The sequence below is a fragment of the Amblyomma maculatum genome, chromosome 8 (assembly GCF_055883805.1).
Source record: "Amblyomma maculatum isolate TAMU_Amacu chromosome 8, ASM5588380v1, whole genome shotgun sequence".
NCBI classification, from domain to species: domain Eukaryota; kingdom Metazoa; phylum Arthropoda; class Arachnida; order Ixodida; family Ixodidae; genus Amblyomma; species Amblyomma maculatum.
In genome coordinates this window covers 48,189,436-48,204,640 of record NC_139351.1, presented here as the reverse complement: position 1 = coordinate 48,204,640, position 15,205 = coordinate 48,189,436, and the positions used below count along the sequence as shown (strand labels likewise).

At 45.7% G+C, this 15,205-nt stretch overlaps 1 protein-coding gene across 3 annotated transcripts in view; it reads left to right on the top strand.

The window, feature by feature from the left end:
* The window catches only part of Pur-alpha (Purine-rich binding protein-alpha), a 213,630-nt gene that overhangs the window by 183,186 nt on the left and 15,239 nt on the right, over positions 1-15,205 (top strand). For all 3 annotated transcript variants that reach the window (XM_084576260.1, XM_084576261.1, XM_084576262.1), the window contains one exon: positions 6,537-6,643. In XM_084576260.1, the coding sequence (XP_084432386.1) occupies positions 6,537-6,643 (107 nt within the window). The remainder of the gene's footprint in view (positions 1-6,536; positions 6,644-15,205) is intronic.

The following is a 15,205-nucleotide window of genomic DNA, read 5'->3' as shown; positions in this document are numbered from 1 at the left end:
CGAAGGATTTGTTCATGGTTGTGCGACAACCTTTGGCATTTACGAGTGGAAGCATGCCCGGGCAAATCCCAAAAAATTCGTTCATGGTTGTGCAACAACCTTTGGCATTTACGAGTGCAAACATGCCCAGGTGAATTCCAAATTTTTGGCTTCAGTGTCACTTAACTGAGGGTGATAAGGAAGCAGTATTTACATTAACCGAAGAATTTCACAACTGCAGACATAGAAAACCAACCAAATAACATTACTCAATTCTGCTTGCCCATAATTTTCCTTTAACCGAGTTGTGTTTACTGGGCTATGGATGAAGCTTAAACATATTGTTACGATACGGCAAGCCGATGAAAACAGGAGAACAGAGGGCAGAGAGATGGTCGATGACAGTCAGATGACGTTTAATGAAAATGTTGCCGGGCCTAGCGCGAGTGCTCCTGTCCGCGCCACTGCCCGCTTTTTCTTCGTTGATGTCGTCCGTAACATAACCCGGGGCCACCGAGCGATCGTCCCGATCATGGACGAGGAAATGCACGATGTTGATGGTTCCATGGCATGATGATGGGCGTGTCTAGATGCTTGAAAAAGAAGAGAAAGAAGGAAGAATAGAATGGCTTGCCGGCACGATGATTCGCGATGAACCTTGGCAGGACACTCTCGGGCCACACGTTGCCACGACTCGATGGCGAAGGCCAAGGCACGCACTGCATGGCATAGGCAGGGGAGAATGTCTTGAAGTGTAGCGGTGTCTTGGGTCGTAGGGTCCTTGGTCGGAACATCAGGTCAGTGGGGTCACATTAGGTCATTCGGGTCTCTCCTTGTGTCTTGTGGTCATGTGTGGCGTCTCGGGTCAGTCTCTCCTTAGTCGTGTCTTGTGGTCGGGGCGGGGGGGACGGGGCGGAGGAACGGCAAGGTCTTGCTGGGTCCGGCAGGCTGGGGAACAGCCATGCAGTGCCTCCTAACCTTTTGCCGACGGCGCAAGAAGTCCCCAGGTGAAAATATTCTGCTGGTTTCCTGCTGGGATCCTGCTGGTTCCAGCAGTGCTGGTTTATTAGCACATTCCCAGCAGCTGCTGGAACCAGCGGTTATTGGAACCATTGGCTGCTAGGTTTCAACCGAGGGCTGCATTTGGTGGATTGGTTCTCCGGGGGCTTGTCAGCCTACGAGAATTTGGTGCAGTGACTGCCTTGGACTGCACAAAGAAAATAAAGGCAACAGCAAAGGTTTCAGTCATGACTCATAGTTTAATTTTATTTTCCATGCCCATATACATTCTGCAATCTGCATGGACCCATTTACCCTTCGAGACTGTGGTACTGCAGCAGGTGTGCTCCAGCTCCAACTCAGATGGTGCCATGAAGGTAGCTGCATGAAAAAAAAAAAAAAGAAAGACCAGAAAAATATGCTACCAAAACCATGCTACTGCACATAAAAGATGAATAATGGAAATTGAAAGCATCTACCCAAGAACCACATATTTGGTGCAAATCCACAAGAGAACTGGTCAAGTGTGATGCAAACCACGTTTAGAGAAAATTTTCAATGAACAGCGCTTCTACTAATGTGTGGGTGGCTAGCTTTTGCATGTGCCTGTGCAGACTGCACCAGTGCCTGCACGCACCCATGGTGTTTCATTCATTCAACCATGAGAATGCCACTCCGAGGAAAGTGTCTGCATTGCTTTAGGCAGATGCCACGTAACAACTGGTGTGGTATTACCAGAAAGGTTAGATGAAATGAGGGGCTCGTTATGATACAATTTAAAGGAGTATAGGCACGTACATTTTCTGTTCCGGTATTTTTGCTTTAATTGATCCACAGTGGTCCAAAACAGAGGGACTGCGACCCAAAAAGCCCCAGCACAGATCAATTAATTTGTTATCAGTGCATTTATCAGGGCCAGTTTCGGTTTCGATCTCTCAGAACACGAGCGCGCGATGACGTCAAAGATACGAGAACGCCACAAGAGCGCTCCCTACTGGCAAGGTTGGTGATCGCGTAAACACAAAATCTGATGACGCGTTCGGGTCGCGTTTTTCGTCTGCTTGCTGTCGCACGTGCACGATAATATCGTCGTCGAGCAGCGCTTCAGCGTAGCATAATTAGTACTGCGACGTTGTTTTGCCCAGTAGCGTGGATGTTACTAACATTGCCGAGCACTTAAATCCCGACCCGCTCGCCTGCGACTCATGCGACGAAGCAGGAATCAGCAGCAGCCACGAAAGCTTGGTGGGCTGACGCGCAGGAAATGTCAACTGGTAGGAATGTTGAACAAAGGAACCGTGAAAATGCTGCTTTATCAGTCCGGTTGGCCAACGCTGTGAGCCAAGCTGTTCTAAAAAAATGTTTTAGTAATGATGCGATCAGCCACCGTAACCCGTAAGCTCTCCCGATGGCTCCCGTGCTCACGCCTGTTCACGCGCTGATTGGTCCCGATGCGGCAGGCCTGCGTGCCGCCGTCCAAGCATGTGGCGCCATCTGGCGCAGTCAAGGCAATCTGGGTGCGTAAAGCCGTGGCCGCCGCGATCGGCTCCCAAGTCATAGCTGCCTGAGCATCCGATATTGGTAATCTAGCTATCGCAGATCGCTGTTCATTCGCTTACATAGCTATTTGTACAAAGGACTATCAGTCACGATTAAATTGCGAGGATTATTCGGCCAATACGGAGGTCCTGGTAGAAATATTTACAGTGATACAAGCAAACTTTTTTTTTTCCGACAGCTGCTGCCCGGTGCGACGCACCTGATGTCAGCTAGCTCCGCTGCTGAAGGCGTAGCGCAAAGCAAGAAATTATTTTACGAGATAGGCTTGCCAGTAAAGCGGCGCTAAACTCCGACGTTTTTTACAGCGTTAGCTCGTTCCGAAGCGCCTTTCGCTGGCGCTTCGATGTGAAACCAGCTAGGGCTAGCGACGTCTAGGGTAGGCGGGGAGCGGCGCAGTATGTTCCCGGCGCGCCATCGACAGGCACCGTTGCCGTAAGCCCTGCACTTGTGCAGGCATGCTGTTGGGGCCTGAGTTTAGCAGGCAGTCTCCATACGTACACCGGTGAGGTAATTGTAGCATGCACCAACGAAGAATCCATCGAGTAAAGCGAGCAGAAGCGGAGTTCTTTCTCGCGGCACGGCCGGAAGTGGCGGCGGCGCTGTTCGAGTCCGGCCATGTGTCGTCACTGCTCTTTGCTTTGCCGACTCCACGTCACAGTTGTTTGATGACGTCATGTTGTTTACCTATGTACACGTTTTCGTCACAGAGATGTCAATGCCAATGGGTTTTAAAAAACGGAGTACTTGCCTGGCTTGTTTTTAAAATCAAATTAAAATATCTTCGCGGAAACGTGCGAGGTTGGGATTGCTTGGGGAGCATCTCTGTATAACCAGGAAAGCAATCGTATTCCTTCCGACGCTTCAAAAAATGGTGTCTATACTCCTTTAAAGGAGCGAACAGTGTAGAAGTCCAAGGTAAATATTGGGGATAATTTTTCTTTTTAGGTTTGTTGTCGATGTTGACAAGAATGAGTGTTAAGATGATTTAGGGAGAAAGAATATTAAATGAAAAGTGGAAGGAAAAACAATGCCGCTTTTCATTTAATATTATTTCTCCCTAAATCATCATAAGACTCATTCTTGTCAATATCAACAACAAACCTAAAAAAAAAAAGTTATCCCCAAAATTTGCATTGGACTCGTAAACTGCTCGCTCCTTTAAATTAAATCAGAGAGGTTAGAAGTATACCCATTGCTAGCCAGACATGACTGTTTAGCGGCATATTCTTTTAATCTTGTTTGGTATGCCACTCAAGTCATACACCCATACCCTGCAAATGGATTGACATGGAAAGATAGTCTAGTTAGTCTATTTGCAACGAACCGTATCGAATATGTGTTAACTTGCACAGTGTGTTAACTTGCGATTAGATGTTCTTTGAATCCTTGGCTGTTCGCCATTGTTCGTACAAAGCGAAAAACAATCGGGCGACAAAGATATTTTACTTGCCGAAAATAGCACCAATGATACTCGGCAAAATGATATGGCCTATTTTAAACTAGGGACGACAAAATTACCAGCTCACTTTGATAGTCACTCGACTAGTAAGCGGCTCTCATCACTGCCGAACTGCGCTGGCAGCGGTGCGCGCTTGAGTCACTGTTCTTTTCCTCCGTGCCTATAATAAGCTCTCGCAAATCCACTAGACGTTACACAACGCGAGGACTAAAAAAAAAAAAAAGAAAAAAAGGAATGAGATGCACTTTTTTACTTACCAAACACACGCAGGTCCTAGGCCTTGGAGATGTCGCATCACATTTCTGAGTCTTGACAGAAGTTGTCACACCACCTTGACCGGTTCAAACTTAAGTAGATGGTTCAGATAAAATGTCTTAAATAATTCATACTGACGACGACGTTTAAATATTGTAAAAAGCACAAAATACTCCTGCATTCGCAAACACGAGCCAGCACAAAACAGCTCACTGCGTAAATGTCTGAACTTCGGAACGGCTTCTTTTGGCTTGTTGAGCGTCAACCGGAGACTGGTTACGATAGTGTCGTAAGCGCTGAAAATGCGCGTTTGTCAAACATTACGAACAAATACTCCTGAAATATTTCAAATTGTGCTAATATTACTATTTGTATACCCTCTTACACGTAATTGCATTTGCTGTGCTCTGATCGTTGCACCAGATCGTTCGAAGGCGCGTCGTCTGCTACGCTAGCAGATGATGGTGACAGCAGTAACAGCCTCGTGCGTTACGCCGTGACAAACAAAATTGTAAAGACCAGATAACATTTTTTGCATCTTTGATGTTTGCAATAGCTCATAGCGGCATACCACTGCGGCTAACGGCCGAAAAAAAAAAAAAGCTTAGCTTCTTTAAAAAGGTGTCTTTCGCAGCTACGGAGCAGAAACATGGTGTAAAAACGGGTATATACTTTCCGTGCTGCGTTTTTGTAGAATGAATGAGCTCGCGATAGGGGAATGCAACAAGTTTTTACGTGCGTAAATGAACTTCATTACATGCATTTGTAAACTTGGGTGGGTTACTTGCTGGTTCCAGTAGCATTCCAGGAGGGAACCAGCAAAATTCTAAAACCAGCAAAGAAAACCAGCAAGCACCCTGCTGGAACCAGCAAAGCCAGCAGGTTGCCTGCTGAGACCAGCAGACATACACTGCTGGAACCAGCACAGCCAGCAGGTTGCCTGCTGGGACCAGTGGAAAACCAGCAGGTCGCCTGCTGGGACCAGTAGAAAACCAGCAAGCAACCTGCTGGAACCAGTACAACCAGCAAAAATCCAGCAGGCTACCTGCTGGTTCCAGCACAAACCAGCAGCTTCCAGCAAGAAACCAGCAGAACATTTTCACCTGGGTCGTAGGGGGGCGCTGATGCTCCGGACCAGGATGGGGGGGTGATGATGAAGTACCAGCACCTCCAACCAAATGTTACGATAAAACAGGAGAACAGAGGACAGAGAGATGGTCGATGACAGTGAGATGACGTTTAATGAAAATGTTGCCGGGCCTAGCGCGAGCGCTTCTGTCCGCGCCACTGCCCGCTTTTTCTTCGTTGATGTCGTCCGTAACAATATTTTCGTTTCGTTGCTAGCATAATTTGTATGGGGTTTTTTGCTCATGTTACATTTAGGGGCATAACTAATATGTAGAAATAGAGCGCTCGTATAATCAACCGTTACCGAGAACTCCTACAAGGGGCAGTTGTGTGAGACACCGCATATGAATTAATTCTGTATTTTTCTAGTGTTTCCAACCACATAATCAGCAAGCTGTTCTATTGGTGCCTGCTTTTTGGATTCTGTTTTACGTTTGTCTCATTGTTAACAGTAATGACATAATATCGAGGGTGGTCTCTTGTGACTTGACTGTTGTGGTCTGCGTCTGTGATTAGGCCTAGAAGTTGTGTATGAAACTCTCTTTTTCAGTCTTGCCTTTTGATGGAGAATAATAACATCAAGAAATCGCCATGTGCAAGGTTTGCAGATGTCTATGTGTGTAACACTTGAAGCTTGCTTTTAGAATGAGCAAGGCGGGAATGCTGTTTTCTTGAACTTTATTTATTTAAATATTTATTAGTTTGCCCAGCTAAGGGTCCTTTTGTGCATTACATGTACAATAGATACGTCGCCTTAAGTGATTTTACACATCTCTAACAAATTAACTCTGTGCACGTGCAAGAAAATAAAACTGTCCAAGGCCAGGTGGAAAAATCTCCAACTGGCCATATTGGTCTATATTAGCAATTCCTAGTTGGATTTTTGCAAGCTTTCTCTCAGTGGTTCTTTTGCAGTGTTTGGTGCTTTCTTTGATTGCGGTCACTGGAAATGGCCAGCTCCGCTTGCAAGGAGAGCCTGCACATTTAGTAAAAAAAATTATGTTGCTGAATCCCACACATTGTACGGGCATGGTAACTTTTGGTCAGTTTTTTTCAGCGACCAAGAGTTCCTGCTTGCAGATCAGATGTCTAGTTATTTTTACGACCCCTTGCTGTGCCTGGAGTGCAACCTTTTACCCCCTCGTCTTCCTTGCAGCTTTCAAAGGGGAACTACCCGAGGGGCGTCACATGCGTGTAGAAAACAAGACATTTTACTTCGACATTGGGCAGAATACCCGAGGCATCTACATGCGCATCTCCGAGGTAAGCTTACCACACCGCCGACATGGTGGCATTGCTAACCCTGATTATTAACACATGGAAGAGCATCGCTCATGGTTTGACAGCCAGGTTCCGAATTCTGTAACCTCCTCACCATGTCCTTTTCTTTCTCCCTCTTGGGTCAGGGAATATGATGATTGTTGATAGCATGCTGTGCTTCAGCAGGGCATTCTTGTCCTTTGGGGGCTTGTTCAAGAGAGCCTTGGCACTATCCTGTAAAGCTCAGGCCAGCCAGTCTGGCAACATTTTCGGGCACTTCTGGCATGTGTGCAATAAACCTCAGTCGCTCCTTAGTCGCTGAACATGTTGTTCTACCTCAATGCATTGATTATAATGGAGAGTCCTGTACATTGCGAAGGGCACAGAAGGAGGTCGACAAGATGCTGGCAAACAATATTATTGAGTCTTCCTGCAGTTCCTGGGCGTCCCCTTTCAATTTAGTCAAAAAGAAAGGTCGAAGATAAACGTTGACGATTCTCTGTCGGCTACCGCCACCTCGGTTCGATTACTAAAGAAACACGTTTACCCAGCACCTCCACCAAAATGTTGCTGGGCACACTCCGACGTAATCACAGCAGTTGGCCATTAGGGATACACTCGCAGGACCAACAGAGCCTAGCTTCAGCTGTTGTTCACCTTTGTCGTCTCAGAGACTGCGTACCATAACAATATTTCCACTTGGATTTACAAAAAATCTGGGTGTAATCGCTCTATATATAAATTGCAAGGATAACAGGATTCTTCATCATTCTTACTAATATTAAACTGGTTTTGGGAAAATGGAAGGTGCAGAATCTTGTTGTGCATGGAAAGCTCCACCATTCCGTGAAGGGTGGGATGAAGGAGGAAGTGAAAGAAGAAAAAGGTGCCACTGCAAATAAAATTGGATCTTCTGTTCCTTTTTTTTTTTCGTCTTTATTTAGCATGCACCAACATCATACTTTTCAGTAACTTGTGGCCAGCATGAAGAATCCACAGCTTTTATAAAGCCTTATAGTTGTTAGAGGCCGTCAATTAATCGCATGTTTTAGGATTTAGAGGGGGCAATATTCAAGATTGTAGATGCTTGTGGATGCTGCAGTTGTTTTCATTTCGAAGTATAATTGTTTAAAGTTGAAGAGTTAATGGAGGTCAGACGAGGAATTAATGCTGCTGTCTCATGCAATCTTAGTAATGTGAGCAGCATGCAATCTTAGTAATGTGAGCAGCTTGCCACCTGTTAGTATTTCTGTTTCAGTGGTATATCTTGTTAAATTCGAGTGATCGTTTATGCCCTGACCTGCTAATGTCAGAAAGACTCCTCATGTGCTTCGAGGAAATGTTTGATTCGGTGTGAATGATTGAGAGCTGCAGCACTTTCTTTATATACCTTCTAGTGTTTAAAATACTGGCATACATCTGTGTGCGAGTCACATGTATGGGTGGTATGGTGATCCAACCCAAGTGTTGCCAAGATTCCTCAAGTTCAGTAGCATGGACTTCGGGATTTCCAGGCGTCATTGTGAAGAGCTTGTTGCAGTGCAACTTATTCAATGCAGTCTTGAAATGTAGTTGGTTTAAATGCTGTTTCTTTTGATAACCAGTGGAAAGAATGTGCGCAAAGTGCTTTTTGTGACTCAGATGATCCTCCGTAGCATTTCAGTTGATGATTGTGCTGCCAACTGATGTGCAGCAGTGCATACAAATCATCACTCCAGAGCACGGCTTCTATGTTATGCTGATGCTGTACAAGCTTGCTTTTGCCTGTGCACGTAATGGGGATAGTGCTGCGAATTGGTAACTTAAAAAACCTACCATGGTCTATATCATACAAGTGGTACAGTATGATATGAACAGTATTGAACTGCATATATTAAACAAGATCACGTAACATTTCAGTGTATCCATAATTCGATGTGTAGACCATGGCAGTAGATAAAGTTACTTCTAACCCAGAAGTGAAGGCGTGGTCCATATGATATGCTATCAGTTCGCTCCCTGCTGTGACATGATCTCCACCAATATAATAATGGCGCACTTCTCGTTAAGTGTCGATAGGACTAGCTTGCTGTACATTGAATCTGCAGTGGGCAGTGCCTTGGCAGATATGGTACACCACAGATGCAATAAAAATTAGGGGGACAAGCTTTGGGGGGTATAACATGACAACATGTTTAATGGCCCCCATCTTGCAGTTCCACGTTCATGTGCATGCACAATGCTATACTAGAATGTCACTAATCATCTAGTTTTGCCTCTGTTTTTTCTGATGTACTCATTGGCATCCTGAGTTGCATATTATATGAAAGACCAGATTACATGAAAGGATCGTATTTAAGACTTCTATGTGAAACCTCGATATAACAAAGTCATATTTTCTGGAAAAAAAAAATCTTGTTATATGTCACTTCGTTGCATCGAGGTTCCCCAAGCAACCACCGACATCCATCGGACGGCCAATGGCCATCCGTTTCGGATGTTCCGGATGGCCGATGGACGTCCGCGAACAGCCAATGGACGTCCGTCGGCCGTCCGATGGGTGTCCAAATGGACATGTTTGTCTGGCCAATGGACGTCCATTTCGGACGTCCGTTCCCGGATCTTTCTCCCATATTCGCATATATGCTGCATGCATGCTTTTTTCGCTCCCACGAGGCAATAAAATAGAAAAGCAGCTTAAAGTACAACAGGCATATTTTATTGTAAAATGTCTAATTCCTCAATATGACGTAAAACTTGAAGCACACATCCATCTTCTGTGATGAAGTGGAAGCAACCAGCTTTCTGCAAAAAGAGAAAAAAAAACAGGTTAGTAAATAGTCTGTAGCTCATGCAAAGCATAAACCTTGACTCGAGGTTTTCTGGAGGATAACAAGAAAATTCAGTATTTCTCATATTGTACCGGCCCTACAGCACTTGTTACAAGCAGTCTCAAATATCAGCGAGGTTCTGCCCTCCTTTCCCTTAGTTCACGCCAGTTATATCGCACCCGCTATCTTTCGAATATCACATAGATTCATCTGCAATGCTTCAAGGATAAAGCTAAATAAGCTAAACAGTTCATAAGGCAGTATCATACAGGCCATACCTAAATTAATATAAGCTGATAACGTGCTTCAATAATTTCAAGCACAGAAAAGGCCACTCGCTATCTGAAATGTTTTTTTTTTTTTGTAGTGGTGCACAACTTTCAAGCTCGCGAGCTTGGGCGATTATCGCTTATCGCATTGTACAGGAGCAGTTATGCATTTTATCACTGTAATGCACTGCAGCGCAGACTGTGCCCTCGCAACCTGCAACTTGCATTGAAAAATGCAGAGCATGCCACTTGCGAAGGCAAGCATATTAAAAAAAAAAAAATCTTTGAAGACCGACTGTTTACCCAGCGCCTTGGTTGACGAAAACAAGGAGGTTGGTTATAAGCCTCGCAAGATTGCAAGAGTGGAACGCGATAGCACCTCCAGCAATTTCCTAGTTTGCGTAGAGGAGAGGGAGAGCCAACTCGATCGACATACACGGACGCCAGCGCGCCGATTACTCCTAGTTTTCGGTGTAACTAGCTCCTTAATGCTATCGCGTTGAAATGTGTCAGTAGGTTCACTGCGCTGTTACATATTCATACAATTTTCGCTGCGCAGATTTTCACGAAGCTCGATCGCAGTACTCACTTTCAAACGCGGTCGCTTTCGCCGGAGTCGTCCGTCCTGATGTGTTGTCGTCGTGAACCACTGTTGCTCCAAGAGGGTAATCCTTTCACACTAGGAACTGGCACAACTGCGCAATCGTTGTCCTTGCAGCGCACTAAGATGGGTGAAGGCATTCGAGCATAGTTGCGTGCACCCGCACAGAACGAAAAAAAAAAAAACTGCTGCCGCGAGCCGCGGCGGCAGGACGACAGCCGGCAATGGCGGCACAGAAACACGTGGTACGAAACTACGGCAGAAACATACATGCGCAGAAATGAATTGGCCGTAATACGTTAACACTATATTATTACTGAATATTGTTAATTTCTTTAAATAGGAACCTTTTCTTGTAAGGATATTCAAGCGAAACCTACCATCCCCCCTCCTCCCCTCCAACGCACACACACTGCGATGGAATACGCAACCTTCAACCAAACAGCACGGCCGCTGGCCGGCGGGACTGGCGGGGATTTCAAACAGCAAAAAAAACTATTTTTGTAAAGACCCACAGTGCAAGGTAATCCGGCGCTTTCGTTCGCCAAGACGTGGTCGTGGACCATCGTGGATGGCGAAGCCGCGCAGGTGGTACATGTAGTACATACGTTCAGGCTCAACTAGAGTAACAATTGAAGATCACGACCGCCGCTACCAACGGATACAACGAATTGCGGCATGAAAGCTAAGAAATTAATGACAATCGCCCCATACTGTGTATGTGCCAGAGTTTTTTAGGCCAACCAGCTAATCATTTGGTATATAATACAATTCGCTATCTCAGGGGCCGAATGGAAGTTGCAAACCTAATTGGATTTCCTATTGGAATTTTGAGTACCATTTGGAAAATCCGAATGGAATTTTACACGCAATTAAAACTATTTGGAATGCCCAATTGGTATTTGCAGAACCATTTGGTTAATCCAACTGGACTAATCCATTGGAGAGGTGGTGTCCAATATTGAGTCCAGATGTGACCATTTGCAGGTGCCAGTTGGCCCCAATGTTTTTTTTTTTGACTAGGCAGGACACATCTCGAGCATTGAAGACAAGTGTGAATGTTGAAACAGAATTTTGTCAGCGAGGAAATATATGTCCTGGAAACATACTCGTCCGTACGTACATCGGACGTACACCTCATCTCTCATGCGGATATACAAAAACGGACGTAGTCCGTATGTACATCGGACATACACCTCGTCTCTCATGCGGATATACAAAAACGGACGTAGTCTGTACCCCCGACGGACGTACAAATACGGATGTCCAAAACCGGAGGTTGTACGTATGTCCGACGGACGTACAATTTCGGCAAAGGACGTTCGGCTCTAGCTCGGACGTACAACGGACGTTGGTGGTTGCTTGGGTCGTGCCTTCAGTGGTGCAAATGATGTTGTGCATCCCTGGAACCTCCCTGTCCTACTGTATCTTGCCTACATCTGTTTGTGAGGCTAACACAGGTGATTTTTGAAGAAACACCAAGTAATATGAGTGGCTAGAGTGGTACGAGAGAACTTCGTTTACTCGAAAAGCAAATATAGAGATTACACAGCGTTCTATACAGATGGGTCTAAAACAGCATCTCATGTTGGAAGTGCTGTGGTACAAGGAAAATGGGAAGAAATAGTACCATTACCGGAGTTGTCAATTTTCACAGCTGAATGGCACGCTATTTCTTTGGCGGTAGAAAAAATATTAAAGACCGGTATTGAAAATAGCATCATTTAAATCGATTTTCTCAGTGTTGTGACAGCATTAAATCATAGAAATGCTACAGAACCTCTAATCGGAGACATCATTCATAATATAATAGCCGCAGAAACACAGAGGCATACAATTAAATTAAATTCTGTTTGGTACCAAGCCATGTTGGAATCAGCGGCAATGACAGAGCTGGTGCATGTGCTGCAGCAGCCCGTCATACTGAAATACAGCCAGTCAACATGATTTTCTAAGACTGGTAAGAAGAAAACTGAGAGTAAAATGGCAGAGCTCATGGAACAACGAAATAAATAATAAATTACACCTTGTCAAACTGATCACTGAAGAATGGAAATCGTGCAGTCACCAAAAATGCTTCATCGAAGTTATTTTATGTCGTCTTTGCATTGGACACACTCATCTGACACATAGCTTTATACTAAAGAAAGAAGACAGACCTCTGTGTGAAGAATGCGGAGGTGAACTAACAATAAACCACGTCCTGCTTTCATGCACTTAACTAGAGAAGTTAAGGAAAAAATATTTTGCACTTTTTTACACAGAACAGATCCCTCTCCATTCCAGCCTGCTGTTGGGAGAAGATGCGCTGGTCGAAGTTAACAATGTTCTCTGCTTCCTTAAGGATGCAAAGCTCTTGAACAAACTATAAGAAAAAAGAAAACATATATTTACCAGTCCTTATCCACAAAATAAAAACAATCCTTGTTCCTGGCACATTATAGCCTTAGTTGCTTATGTGCCAAGAAACCCAATACAATACAATACAATAGCACCTCAAAATATTACGTCAGTCCAGGTTTTCTGCGACACTGAGCAGCCCCCCACTGGTGCTGTGCATTTGTATGTTACCCTTGTGTTTTCTGCCTAAATCGAGGATGTCCAAACTTTGATTGATATCTGGTGTTGCAACTGCTGGCACCGAAAATTATCCCGAGCTTTGCACGCTGATGCAGCAACTGCTGCGAAGTCTGTGTTTTTATCGAATATGAAACAATTCGCCGTAGCGGAAGACTATTAACGGCATAAAGAAACCCTGTGACCGATCTAGTGCTCCCTGATGGGCTGATGCGAACAAGACATGCAACCAGCAGGTGGTCTCAGAATTGTGCTCCCGGTTTGGTGTGCATCCCTGAAGTCAGCAGTTTAAACAGCCATTGACTGTATCTGTACTCTACGGGATTTTTTGCGTCTCATTGAGATAAATGTGAGTTTAAACGTCCCAAACTTACATCATTTATGAGTAACGCCGTACTGAAAGGGTCCCGAAATTTTGTCTCATGGAGTTCTTGATGGATGTGATAGTTTAAACGTCCCAAACTTACATCATCTATGAGTAACGCCGTACTGAAAGGGTCCCGAAATTTTGTCTCATGGAGTTCTTGACATTCACTGAAGTTCACGTCACAAGGGCAGGTTGCATTTTGCCTCCAACAGAAAGCAGCCACCATGGTGTCATGTCCGTAAAGGAGTAGAAACACCAAATCTTCTTCCTCGTGATGTCCACCAACTGGCCTACAACCATGCTCTGTTAAACCAAATTTTTATTGTATGTTGCCACGCACCTGGCTCGAGTTCCCTACACCCTAAGCCATGACGAGGGCAAAGCGGTTGCGCCGCCAGAGGAGTGCTCGAGTTGGCTCTGGAATTATTGGCGACGAGCTTGTTGGTAGCGATTTCAGTTGAAAATGTAACAAGCTGATTCCAGAGGTCTATAGCCACACCATTTTTTCCAAGAATAACATCTCGTGAGCATTCAAGCCACATGAGGTACGCTGCCACAGAAGTGTAGCCGTGCACTGTAACTCTGGCCGTACACATACCGAGGAGTTTAACCACGTGGCCACAAGTCATGTATTTGTGCCCTGCCCACATCATCGTAACTTTCTTCAGCATCGTAGCCATCCTACTCCCAAGTATCGAGTAGTCCGCACTCATGTCCATTAGTGCACCAACCTCCTTATAGTTGATCCACAAGGTATGTCGAGGGAGACCGTGGTCTTAACAGATACAGTCCTCGGCGTCTTGGTCGTTAGCATTATCGCCCTGGTTATGGCTGTCATTGACGTCACGGTCATCAGTTCGCGAAGGTTTGGTTGGCGTCGGTGGAAGCTTTTCGGCAATACGGCGTTTGGTAGCGTTGCCTCTAAAGGTCACCTGTTCTAGTTTTCCTGGTGCGTGCTCGAGGACCCAGCTGCACAACAGGTGCATAACCGGAGTGATGAGGTGAGGAAGGGCGGGGTGAAGACGATCGCGACTGTCAACGCAGAGGAGGTGGTGAGGTACGCCTGAGGGCAACTTATTCCTCAATCTCCTGATGCTGTTAGCCGAGCTGCGTACGAGGGTTGTCTACAGAGAAGCCCTGCAACCCCAGGGGCCGAAATGGGAATGCCGGTAATTGTGACGCCGGTAAATGTTACCGGCCTTGCCACACTGTAACACAGTGGACATGGGCCTGGTGCGCACCAAATATCGGTTTTCCTTGGCTATTTCATCGAGCCTGCCAGTAGAGAACCAGTCACTCGGCGTGCACTGCGGCTACCGAAGGAGTGTGTGGTGGCGTGCAAGGGAGTGGCGCAGGACGGCACAGTACATCAGCATACCGTCATACGCTGGTGATGGCCAAGGAGCTGTCAATTATGATGGCTCTACTTGAGCAGCGGGTGGCCTGAGCACCTGCTGAACATTTTTCCGAATGACACTGGTCAGGGAGCTTACAGGAAAAGGCCTCCAGAAGTTTCTGTACCTCCTCACAGACCACAGAATCGATGAGGTCCCAAAGGTAGCTTGTAGTGGCTCCCCAAGGCAGCGTCCAGGGGTTACAGTGCCATGAGGGTTTAGCTGCTGGTCGTAGCAATTGTAACACCACTGAAGTGCCCTCTTCATGGCCACAGTCTTGGAGCGGAATTCGACAAATATTTTGGGCAGCCTTTTCACAAGACCATGGGAAAACTGCTCTTTCATACACATTCACAAGGTGTTTCAGCTTTTTCTCCTCAGTCATGGTCGGGTCTGTTCAGTTGTAGAGACACGCCGCATCTTCCACGTACAACATCGCCATATTCTCATTTGGTAGCTGAACAAGAGAGGTCAACGCTGCTGATGTAGGTGTCCAACAGCTGGCGACGAAAGTCCTGCCACGTCGTAAGGTACGCCTCGCGGTTCT